At 40.2% G+C, this 12,976-nt stretch overlaps 1 protein-coding gene across 1 annotated transcript in view; it reads left to right on the forward strand.

Moving 5' to 3' along the window:
* The first annotated feature begins 1,650 nt into the window (after positions 1-1,650).
* VIRMA (vir like m6A methyltransferase associated) overlaps positions 1,651-12,976 on the forward strand; it is a 59,187-nt gene continuing 47,861 nt past the window's right edge. Inside the window, exons 1-2 of the mRNA XM_047088878.1 lie at positions 1,651-1,821; positions 11,278-11,393. Of these exons, the coding sequence (XP_046944834.1) occupies positions 1,759-1,821; positions 11,278-11,393 (179 nt within the window). The 5' untranslated portion in view covers positions 1,651-1,758. The remainder of the gene's footprint in view (positions 1,822-11,277; positions 11,394-12,976) is intronic.

The following is a 12,976-nucleotide window of genomic DNA, read 5'->3' on the forward strand; positions in this document are numbered from 1 at the left end:
ACAAAAAAAAATTCAGGTTCTGACTCAGCAGATATGGGGTGAGAGCTTGAAATTCTTCATTTAAGAAGAATAAAGTATACTTTTTAAAAGTTTATTTAGAGACAGAGATAGTGTGTGTGAGACAGAGATAGTGAGGGAGAGGCAGAGAGAGGGGGACACGGAGAATCTGAAGCAGGCTCCACACTGTCATCTCAGAGACTGACAGAGGGCTCCAACTCACCAACAGTGAGATCATGACCTGAGCTGAAACCAAGAGTCAGGCGCTTAACTGACTGAACCAACCAGGTGCCCCAAGAAAAATAAAATCTTAAAAAAAAACAAAAAAAAAAGCAGAACTGAAAAATCAGAAAAGAGAAGAATGCTGGGAATAATAACTATGAATGCAAGAATGAGTTCTTTGAAAAAACAAATAGTAAAAGAGATGAACTGTTAGGTAAAGGCAGAAACTAGTGGGCTGAGGAAGGGGGTGAATGGAGATTTACTTTCAAAATTTTTCAAAATTATTTATTATTAAATATTTCAAGCATACCAAAAGGCACAAACAGTAATGTGAGGCATGCCTGTGAAACCATCATCAACCTAAAGAATAAACCAAAATCAAGCCCTTGTGCGCTTCTCAATTACACCTCCCTCCAGTTTCCTACTGTCTTGACATTTTAGTGTTTGTCATTCCAACGCATTTTGTAATTTTATAATTTATATACATGCCCTTGGAAAGTTATATTGTTTGCATGTTTTGAACACGATACATACTATTTTACACTACAGATTCTTCAGTCTGTTCACTTAGTCGTTTTTCAGATGATCCATGTTAGATATGACACTAGTTCATTCTATTCTATGCGCTATTACATTGTATACATACACCACAATTTAATTATTGCTTCTTGTTGATGTCAATTAACAGATGTTTTTGCAACTATTAAGTTTTATCATGAACATTCTCGTATGCGTAGGTATTTCTTTGGGCACATGCGTGAGAATTGTCTTAGAAGTGGGGCAGACACATGTAGTTTCACTAAATAATTCCTAATTGCTCTCCCAAGCACTCGTGCCATTTAGACTACAAAACAGTTCCAGTTGCTTCAATGTTCATCAACCCCGAGGCCATGAGACTTACTTTTCACTCTACATTTCTATGTTCATGGCATTTCACATTATACAATTTCTTGTTTTGCTTCAATTAGTCCTCACCCTAAGACTGGGTTGGGCATTATTATTCACATTTGCAGATGAAAAAAACAAATAAAAAAAAATCTCTTCGTTTTTAGACTACAGTTGCTGCTTAAAAAAAAAAAAAAAAGTCTTACTTTTCAGCCTCGCTTATTGAACCTTTTTCCTGTCAGCCCTGGAAAGGCTGCTTGCTTGGAAAAGAGGTTTCACTGGGCCGGGCGTCCACCGGGCGGTGTTCCTTACCCCTCCTCCACCCTCCTCGAATCCCGCTCGGCACCTTGCCATCCGAAGGCAGTCGTGGCTCTGCAACGCGGTGGAAGGACAGGGTTTGGACCACTAGCGATACCGTAGTCCCCTCCTTTTCTCCCTCCGCCCTTCTCGGTGCTCCTGCGGCGCCCTCCGCCGCGCTGGAGAAGGCGGGGTCGGAGACTTCCGGCAGCACCACTCTTCGGGATAGGCCAATGCTCGCGGCGCCAGCGCTCCGGCCACCGGAAGTGCTGCGGTCTCTCCCTCTCCGGGGCCGCGGTCGCCGAGGTTGGAGCTCTGCCCCGGAAGTCCTCTCCCTATCCCCCGCCCGCGGCAAACATGGCGGTAGACTCGGCGATGGAGCTGCTATTTTTAGATACTTTTAAGCACCCGAGCGCCGAGGTAAGGCTTCCCGACTTGATTCCGATCCTGCTTGCCGACTCGTGGACCCTTACAAAAAGTCATTAGGCGGGCCTCGACTTTTCCTCCCGCCGATTGCCGCTTTAACGCCTCACAGACATAGCCCCCTCCCCCCCCAGCTTGGGTGTAGGCACCGCGTCTGAGGGAGGGCGGCGGTAGACCCCCCCCCCCATTTCCCCCGGCTTTCCCTTAGTTCCCCAGGCCTTTGGTCGAGCTGGCTGCTCCGCTTGCCTTGTTCTTTTGTTGTTGTGCTGTTGTTCCTGTCAGCTTCGGACCTGGAGAAGGATCACGGTTTTCAAGTTTACCTGAGGTGGTGTTTGGGAGGGGTCTTGGACAGCTTGAGTTTGACAGCGCAGGTGACTGAGTAGGGTCCCGCAGGTTTCGTGGTTCCTGAATCCCTCCTCCTAGGTTTCCTTCCTGACAGGAGTTCTGCTGTCCAGATGTGACACTCGTTCGGTTCAGGATTGCGGCGTTCTCCAGTTTGCCCTGAAACTTTAATCCTTACCTCTTGGAAGGATTTCACACATTAGGACGCGAAGTTCTTATACGGAACGCCCTTTGCGTGGAGAATACTTGCGAAGAAGAGAGACTTGAGAGGATTGTAGCTCATCTGTCTGTGCAGCATAACTGTCTTGTCGTTTGGAGGGGCGAGGGTGGGGGTGGTGTGGACTCCTCGTTCTGTGATGACCGGAGTGCCCCTGAACGTCGGAGTGGCTCTGCGATATTTAAGTGGAAAGGAGCTAGTTAACTAACGGTTCCCGAAAGCTGGCCCAAATGAACATTAACCAGGTCCACAGAGAGAATGAAAACGGCCCCAGAGCTCACATTTCTCTTCCAGTGTAAACTTAGTTTAGTGAACGGTTCTTTCTTCGGAGCTAGTGATGATAGTGGGTAGTGGTTGTATCTTAATGCTTTGTTTGGCAAAATAAAAAAATTGACAACTTGGTGGTCTTCTAATTATTTCAACGAGTGGTTTATAGGTGTGTGAAAATAAAAACTTTTGGAAACTTGAACATGTCTTACTAACAATGAGTGAGTTTGTGGTCTCATTTCTTGTGGGTCAGTAAGCTCTGCTTGTCCCAACGACTGCCCGTACTTCTGTGACTGTACTTCCAGCTAAGCTTTAGAAAACTCATGATGGGGTTAGTAGTTGGATCAGAACGAACCTGTCATGTGTACAGTAATAAAGAACTGTTAAAAGTGAAAGAAAGAAGTCTGTGATGAGTTGGTGATGAGTTGGTGATGAGTTTAGGTAAATCGGCGTTAATTCACTTGTATATTTAAAAACCTAGTATTTCTTGGGGTACCTGGGTGGCTCAGTCTGTTAAGCGTCCCAGCTTCGGCTCAGGTCATGATCTGGAGCTTTGTTGGTTCAAGCCCCCGGGGCGGGCTCTGTACTGACAGCTCGGAGCCTGAGCCTGCTTGGGATTCTGTGTCTCCCTCTCTCTCTGCCCCTCCCCCACTGTGTTTCTCTCGCTCGCTCTCTCAAAAATAAATAAACATTAAAAAATTAATAAATATCTAGTGTTTCTTCATTCATTCTTAGACAAACATTGAGGACCAGGAGAGGTCAGGGCCAATTCTGGCAATGATTGAGGGAGGCTTCGTAGAGATCACATTTGAACAGAGTCTTGAAGGAAGACTCAGGGTTTGTGGGGAATATGGAATATTGAGCTGTTTGTTCTCAAGGAGTTTATAACTGACTATTGGAGGTTAGGTCCACAAAAGTATGATTCAAGTTAGAAGGCAATGAGTGTGTAAAGAAACAGTGGGAATCCCTTGGTGTTTATCATCTCTCTCTCTTGTCTCTCTGTCTGTTTTTAAAAGTAAGCTCTGTGCCCAGTGTGGGGCTCGAACTCATGACCTTGAGATCAAGAGTTTCATGTTCCACTGGCTGAGCCAGCCAGGCACCCTAGGGTTTATCATCTTTATTCCAAAATGCTCTGACGTATTAGGTCCCCGATGAGTATATATTTAGCTCCATTTGGTGCTACCAATAAGGCTACGTGATTTCAGAGGAGGGAGAGATCACTCTTCTTTTGAGAATACCAGGGAAGACTTCATCAAGGCAGTTAGCATGTGAACTTGGTCTTTGGTGGAAGAGGAAATGTTCCACAATTGTAGATAAGAAAGCAGGGCATTCTCCTGGAGTAGTCAGTCCTCTGTGGAGTATGCCAAAAACATTCGTATTAAGTGGCAGCTGCAGGGCAGTTCGAAGCCAGATCATGGAGTTCCTTGAATGCTCAGCAAAGGAGTATGGACTTTGTTTTATAGGAAATAGGTAGTTTTTGAGCAGGCAAATTAAATGACTAGTAAAATTCATTAAGTCAATTAATTGATCAGTAATACCTAAAATGATTCAGAAAAATTAGATATGGCAAATAAGGAAGAAAAAGTGAGACGTCATGAAAGCTTGGGTTTAGCAGATGGGCAGTAATCACTGTCCACAGTTATTGAATGCTCATTTTGTGCAGATGCGGTCCTTTTGTAATTTAAATATACTATCTCTAATTCTTTTAATAATTTTGGAAGATCCTTATCCCTATTTTATAGATAAGGAGAGTGAGTGTGAGAAGTTAGGTCATTTTCCTAAGTGTCATAGCAGGATGAAGGCACAGTAATGTGGCTCTAAAGCCATGCCATACTGTGTCTCAGTAGGACTAAGTAGGAGGGGATAGGTACAAGATAAATTTTGGTTATAGAGTTGATAGCATGGCAACTGATTGTGTGAGAGAGGAAGAGTAGTTAAAAGTTCTAGAGTTATAGTTTTAGAGACTAGAGAATTGGGAAGGCCATTGATAATAGAAAAGTCTGAAATTGGGTTTGATGGGAACAAGATAATTTTAGTTTTTGGTGTGTTTAGTGGTACACCAGAGAGATTTGCTCAAGTAGGAATTTGGAAATTTGTTTTAACAATTTCATTTATGAAAAATACTTCTGAAGGTGAGGTATAGCTCCAGGAGGGGCAATACAAATAAGAAAACAAAAAAATAAAAACTCCCAAAACCTATTGCCCTTGCCTTCAAAGAAGTTTGTTATCTGGTGAAGAAAATATTTAGTCACATTTCCCAAGGGGAATACTGAAAGGGGTTTGAGTCGTGTTAAATGAATTACAAATTGTGTTTGTGGTTTGTAGGCCACTTTATTAAAAATTTTAAAAACTTAGTAAATTTTTAAAAAAGTTTACTCATTTTGAGAGAGATTGAGAGAGCACAAATGGGGGAGGGGCGGAGGGAAAAGGTGGGGGTGGGGAGGGGGGGGGAAATCTCAAGCAGGCACCATGCTGTCAGATGCGGGGCTCAAACCCTTGAATTGTGAGATCATGACATGAGCCGAAACCAAGAGTCAGACACTTAATGTATTGAGCCTCCCGGGTGCCGCAATTATTATTATTATTTTTTAACATTTATTTTTGAGGGAGAGAGAGAGAGCAGATCCAAAGCGGGCTCTACACTGACAGCACAGAGCCTGACACAGGGTGTGAACCCACAAACTGAGAACCCACTGACTGAACCACCCACGTGCCCCTATTATTATTATTATTATTATTATTTTTAATGTTTATTTTTGAGAGAACACGAACAAGGGAAGGGCAGAGAGAGGGAGACAGCAGATCTAAAGTGGGCTCTGTGCTGTCAGACGTGGGGCCAATGTGGGGCTTGAACTCACAAACCCCAGGGGATCATGACCAGAGCTGAAGTCAGATGCTTAACAGACTGAGCCACCCAGGTGTCCTGTACTTGTATAACATTTTAAAAATATACTTTATTTTAAAACAGGATCTTTTTATTTTGACTAGGTAACACATGTGTGAGGTAGAAATTCAATAGATACAAAAGGGTATACAGTAAAAAGTATGGCTTTTTCTTGTCCCTGTCCTCTAGCCATCATGTTTCTTTGCCTAGGTATTCTATATAATTCCATTTTTACTGGCTGCATAATATTTCTTTAAGTGGTGATGCTATTTATATTATATTCTCATACATTTAGGTTTCTTTTTTTTTTTTTTTAAGTTTATTGATTTATTTTGAGAGAGAGAGAGAGAGAGAGAGACGACACACGCACAGGGGAGGGGCTGAGAGAGAGAATCCCAAGCAGGCTCTGCACCTTTAGTGCAGATCCCAACACGGAGATCAAACCCATGAACCATGAGATCATGACCTGAGCCAAAGTCAGACGCGTAACCAACTGAGCCACCCAGGTGCCCCTACGTTTAGGTTTCTAACTTTTTACAATGATGTGATATTCTTTGATTATTTAAATTAAAAATATTTAAGTTCTTTTATGAATATTACTTTCTAGAGTAGAATTGCTAGGTTAAAATACAGTCTTACAATAGTGATTGATGCTAGAAAGTACTGCTTCATTTTAGAGTTTCTTTAAGAAACTAATTTAGAACTCATCTGAACAGAAGTGATAATGGAAGTGGTAGGAATAGATGAGATAGCTTTAGCTTACCCTTAAGGAGAGGGTAAACAGAGAGGGGAAAATAGTTGCAGGGATAAAAGAATAAGGAGGGGGAGACAGCTATACTGTGACTTATAAACACACAGTGACTCCTTCTGAAGGTAAATGTGGTTCAGAGTCCTGAAATTTGACCAATTTATTCTTCACATTCCTGCTATCTCTGTAATCATAAATCTTCCATGATTCCCCTTGTCTTCCTAGGTTTAAGTCTTCCTCTAGATATCTTAAGCGCCTACTTCATTGTAATATTTGCAACTCTCTGAAAACAAAATTCAGTCAACTTTTATTAAGCACTTATTAAAAGTCTTCCATTCATTAAATGAATATGCTAGGCACTTTGATTATAACAAAGTATAAACTGAGACTTGGTTCTTGTCTTCTTGAGATACAACTGTAATGGGAGAAATAAAAAAAGCAATTACAATTTAGTGTGATAAGAGGCTTTTGATTCACAAGGAGAGGCATCTATCTAGACTTGCTCTGGCACAGGTTCCAAGAGAAAGTTAACTCTAGGGGTGTCTGGGTGGCTCAGTCAGTTAAGCGTATGGTTTTTGATTTCGGCTCAGGTCATGATCTCATGATCAAGCTCAGACAACGCAGAGCCTCCTTGGGATTCTCTTTCTCTGCCCCTACCCTTCTTCTTTTTTTTTTTTTTATGTTTATTTATTTTTGAGAGAGAGAGACAGAGCATGAGCAGGGGAGGAGCAGAGAGAGAGGGAGACACAGAATCCAAAACAGGCTCCAGGCCCTGAGCTGTTGGGCACAGAGCCCGACATGGGGCTCGAACTCAGACTGTGAGATCATGACCTGAGCTGAAGTTGGACGCTCAGCCGACTGAGCCACCCAGGCGCCCCTGCCCCTACCCTTCTTGTGCTCTTGCTCTCTGCACCCCCGCCCCCCATAATAATAATAATAATAATAATAATAATAATAATAATAATAAAAAGAGGGGCGCCTGAGTGGCTCACTGGATTAAGCATCTGGCTCTTAATTTCGGTTCAGGTCATGAGCTCATAGTACAGAGCCTGCTTGGGATTCTTTCTCTCCATCTCTCTCTGCCCCTCCTCTTTCTCTCTCTCTCTCTCTCAAAATAAATAAACCTAAAAAAAAAACTCTTAAAAAAGTGGACTCTAAAAGGAGTTGGGACAGAGGAGTGTGGGAGCAGAGATAATATAGCATGAGTGAGGGCATGAAGGGTGAGAAAGAGCATGGTATGTTGGAGCTATAAATTTGAACTGATCAGAAGAGGTTATACTTGTTTATAAGACCAGAAATTTGGCCTGGGGAGCAGGGGAGTGATACATTTATCTTCTAGAAGGACCACATTGCAATAGGAGAATGGGTGGAGGGGGGCAAGAAAGAAACCCCAAACCAGTTAGGATCCTATTGCTGTAATCCAGATTAGAGTGAATAGTGTCTAGAACTAGAGAAGTGAAGCAGTAATGGAGAGAAATACCAGATTTGAGAGCTTTTTAGAGGTTTGAGCACTGGGACTTGATATTTAAATGAATGATTTAGGTGAGAGAATGAGAAAGAAGCAAAGGATAATAATGGTTTCTGTCTTGGTCATTGTGTGGATGGTGTTGCAAACACTGATATAGGAGAGTTCAGTTTTGGACTTGAGTTTGTGGTGCCAGAGGGACATTCAAGTGGAGATGTCCAGTTGGCAGTTGGTTATAGTGGTCCGGGGCTTGGGAGAGAGGTCATAAATGGAGATTTATATTTGGAGTTGACTTATGGCAATGGATGAAAGTTTTATTTCTTGTAATTTTATTGATTGTGTTTAGCTACTCTGCCCTACTTTTCTCCTCCATTTTGCCCTCTAGCCATGGTGAACTATGCTTGCAATTTCTTGAACCTTCCAGGTTCTTGTTTGCCTTCCTTATGTGCATGCTTCTCCCTTTGCTTGGAAAGTTGTTCCTTCTCCTCCGTTTCCACTGATTCTTGTTTGCCTTAAAGACTTACTTAGCTCGGGGAGCCTGGGTGGCTCAGTTGGTTGAGCATCCAACTTCAGCTCAGGTCATGATCTCACGGTCTGTGAGTTCGAGCCCCACGTCAGGCTCTGTGCTGCTAGCTCAGAGCCTGGACCCTGCTTCAGATTCTGTGTCTCCTTCTCTCTCTCTGCCCCTCCCCTGCTCATGCTCTGTTTCTCTCTCTGTCAAAAATAAATTAACATTAAAAAACTTTTTTTTTTTTTCAACATTTATTTATTTTTGGGACAGAGAGAGACAGAGCATGAACGGGGGAGGGGCAGAGAGAGAGGGAGACACAGAGTCGGAAACAGGCTCCAGGCTCTGAGCCATCAGCCCAGAGCCCGACGCGGGGCTCAAACTCACGGACCGCGAGATCGTGACCTGGCTGAAGTCGGACGCTTAACCGACTGCGCCACCCAGGCGCCCCTTAAAAAACTTTTTTAAAAAATCATGGAAGATTTATGATTACTTAGTTCAAGTGCTGTTTCTTTGGGGAAATCTTTCCTGACACTCCTCTTTTCCCCTCCACAAATTTTTGCTCACAGTCTGAGTTAGGTAAGTACCTCTTTGACTTTGCACAGACTCCTTTGTGAGTCTGTATCATAACAATATATCTGTCTACCACAATAGATGGTCTCTTCCTTAATGGCTGAGATTATGTTTTTGTCTTGGTATCCTTGGGACCTGGGATTCCTTGGAACATAATAGATATTTAATAAATGTTTAGAAATAAATATTGAATAAAAGGATAGCAACTAATACAGAAACTCTTCTACTTACAGACAAAATGGATTTTGAAAGTCTGTTCATAAAACTTGAAGTTCATTTTTTTTAGGTCCACAGTGATTACACCCTAAAAACTGATACTATTAATTAATCAGTAGAGGGCAAGGTAGAGGAGGATGCAATTAATAACTTTTGTTCTAAGTTTCCTTTGTACATATTAATGAGAATTTATAATAATGTAAGCAAAGGATCTTCAATATAGTATACTTTGTAAGTAGAGAAGTTCTTACAGGAAGGAAACATAGCACCAAAGTTTGAGGCAAAATGCTAATTTCTTTTGTGTAAAACTATGTAGTATATGTAGAATACCTATAGTATATTTGTAATAATAAGTATACAAGTTCAGCTGCTGTCACAAAAGTTAAAATAACAGTGGATTTGATAAAATAGGATTTTCTCTCGATCTGGTTGTTAAGTATTCTAGGGCTCATATGACAGTTCCACAGTGTCAAGGGCCCGTATTCCTTCTGTCCTTTTCCTTTGCCATCCTTAGGGTATTGCCTGCCTTGTCCAAGGTAGCTCACTGATAACATCTGTGTTCTAGAAAGGCAGCAGAATTTTGGAATAAGAAGTAGAAGGAGTTTCTAAAGTCTGAACCTTCCCTTTAAGGACATGATCTGGAGTTGCCTGCATCATTTCCATTCCCATCCCATTGATCAGAAGTTAGTGATCATGGGGTACCTGGGTGGCTCAGTTGGTTAATAACCATCCAACTCTTGATTTTGGCCCAGGTCATGATCTTACAGTTCGTGAGATCAAGCCCCATGTCAGGCTCTATGCTATTAGCATGGAGCCTGCTTAGGATTCTCTCTCTCCCTCTCTCTCTCTCTGCCCCTCTCCCATTCATGCTCACACTCTCACTCTCTCTCAAAATAAATAAACTTGAAAAGAATGTAAAATAACTCAATAATTTTTTAAAAAGTTATGATCAGGTGTTCACACTGGCTTAAGTGTCCAACTTCAGCTCCAGTCATGATCTCACAGTCTGGGAGTTCGAGCCCCATGTCGGGCTCTGTGCTGACAGCTCAGAGCCTGGAGCCTGCTTCAGATTCTGTGTCTCCCTCTCTCTCTGCCCCTTCCCTGCTCATGCTCTGTCTCTCTCTGTCTCAAAAATAAATAAAAACATTAAAAAAATTTTTTTTAAATGCAAAATTGGGGGGCTCAGTCAATTGAGTGACTCTAGATTTTGACTCAGGTCATGATCCCAGGGTTGTGGGATCAAGCCCTACACTGCTTAAGATTCTTTCTCTCTCCCTTTCTGCCCCTCTCTCCCACTCACATGCTCTCTGTCTCTAAACTAAAAAGTTAAATTAAAAAATGCAAAATTGGGAAGTCATCCTCTCACATTTTAGGAAAGACTAACTTGAATAATCTTTTGGTCTGTTGATATGCATGATATTCTTTGCAGTTTCCAAGAGAGACTCAAGAGTCATTCTTTCTAGATACAAATAACATGAACCATTTTTCTCATGAATTTTGATCACTAAGTAATCAGGTTGGCTGAACTTCTAGGAAAAGTTGGTGTAAAATAGTCCAAAAACTATGTGAAACATTCATTTTAAATTACTGATCACGAGAGCTATCTTTGTCTGATACTGTGTCAAATAATACATAGACATAAGTGTATACTAAATATAATTCATGCTATCCATTTCTTTTATTTTGATAAACAGTTTGTGGATTCAGATTATTTCAGGGAGGGCTTAACTTCAACTATTAAATACCTAAATGACTCTCCTTGATCTTTTGTTATTAGTTGTATGTAAGTTTAGTAAATTAAACTGATTTAAGTATAGATCTATAGCCTCAGTCTCTTATTTATAATTCAGAAATTCAAAAATGGCAGAAAAGTCCACCCTGAATTCATTTGGTCTTGCAGTCTAATCTGAACTGACATGGTAGTTACAGTCTTTTTTAGTATGAATGTTTATACATGTAGTTGCAGAAATATTAATGTTTTGATGACAAGGTAATCAAAAGCAGAAGCAGAGAGTGTTAAGTAACATGTAATATTTGTATCATACTGCCTTTCTAAAAACCCAGAAATTCAGGATTGTGAAAAGCATCTGGCACCAGACGCTGTTTAATGGTATGGAGTTTAAGATTATTTGTGACATTTTGAAAGAAATTAAATTGAAGATGAATAAATTTTGAATAGAGAAAGTGTTTGGTTTTGCTTACAGTATGTCCCTGTCCTTCTTTTTTTTTAAAGCAAAGTTCTCATATAGATGTAGTACGTTTTCCATGTGTGGTTTATATCAATGAAGTCCGAGTCATACCCCCAGGAGTAAGAGCCCATAGCAGCCTGCCAGATAATAGAGCATACGGGTAAGTGAGCTTTCTTTTTAAAAGTGTTTGTGACAAAAGATTGTCCTAGACATATTCTTAAGTGCAAAAATTTGAGGTAATATTTTGTAAGTAAAACAAACAACAACCTAAAACTTTACTCAGTTATGTTATGTTGGATATAGGTTTTCTAAATAATCCACATATTATTATAAATTTGAAAAGAGCAATTATTTGATCTAAGTACCAGAAAAAAATTTTTCTTCATTTTTTTTTTAAGCGGTGAAATAGGTTTATATTTTCTAAAATATTCTAGGGTGGTACAGTCTAGTAATTGAAGTATTTTTAACCTGGCTTTTTCCTTGAAAATAAGTAAGAATTAGTCTGAATATTTAGAAATGTATCTTTTATATTATTTTATATCAGTTTTCATGACTTAATGGTGATCTTCTTAGCCTGATACATGTGTCTTTTTATAAATTTGTAGCTTCACATTAGCCTTTAGTTTTAATTAGCAAGTACTTATTTGATGCTTTCTCTTTCTTAGGCTCTGTGGGAAATAAGCGAAATGTAAGACATGGTCTCTGATGTGGAGTTGTTGATAACTTTAACAGCTGACCTAAAACAGAGGAATTTGATCTCTGTTGTACCATGAATAATCATTTTCTTCTTCCTATTTTAATTACATGAATTGGAAGTATAAGCCAAATTTTGGTTTTGGAAGCATGAACATATACAGTAAATATATTTATATGAGTTTTTAGCTTATAGTCTCAGTACCACATTTTATTATGTGCATGTTCTAATAGCTTAATTTCTGTAACTTGAAAGAGTTAAACCAGCTACTTAGTGTTATGGTACAGATTCAAAGTGAAGGGCTCATTTCTTCATAATTATGAAAAGTAGTTGGTTATTTGTAGAAATAGATATAAAATCTTTATAGGTTTTCAGATCATTCAAAAATACAACAAATACAAAATGAAACAATAAAAATATTTAATGTTTATAATGAGAAATCATCACTGACTTCATATATCTTTTTTATCCGTGTTTAAGGAAATAAAAACATGTTTTCCAATCATTTCTTCTTGTTTTTTCCTATAAAGGGAGATGTGTGTAGAATGGAAAAGATGGGGTGATGACAGTGTAATCTAGCAGTCTTCTCTAATTGTACTGCTTTTGGTCAAAGAAGGTCTATCAGTTATCTATTGCTACATAACAAATTACAGCAAATTTAGCAGCCTAAAACAGTAAACATTTATTATTTCACACTTTTTCTGAGGGTCAGGAATCCAGAAGTGGCTTATTTGGTTCAAGTTCCCTCATGAGATTATAGTCAAGATATAGTCCAGGGCTGCAGTGATTTGACTGGGACTGGAGAATTTGCTTAGAAACTCACTCACATGGCTGTTGTCAGGAGACTTCAGTTCTTTGCCAGGAGATCTTCTCTATGGTGCTGCTCATGTCACAACATGGATTCCTCCAGAGTGAGTGAGAGCGCATACTTCTAACCCAGTATCAGAAGTGATGTACCATCATTTTTACCATATTCTGTTCATTACATGTCCTGCTGGTATGGTGTGGGAAGAAACTACAAAGGTGTGAATACCAAGAATGAGGGGTCT

This window comes from Lynx rufus, unplaced genomic scaffold (genome assembly GCF_022079265.1).
Source record: "Lynx rufus isolate CCGP_SWC_20201006 ecotype Redwood Valley unplaced genomic scaffold, mLynRuf1.p SCAF_26, whole genome shotgun sequence".
Lineage (NCBI taxonomy): Eukaryota > Metazoa > Chordata > Mammalia > Carnivora > Felidae > Lynx > Lynx rufus.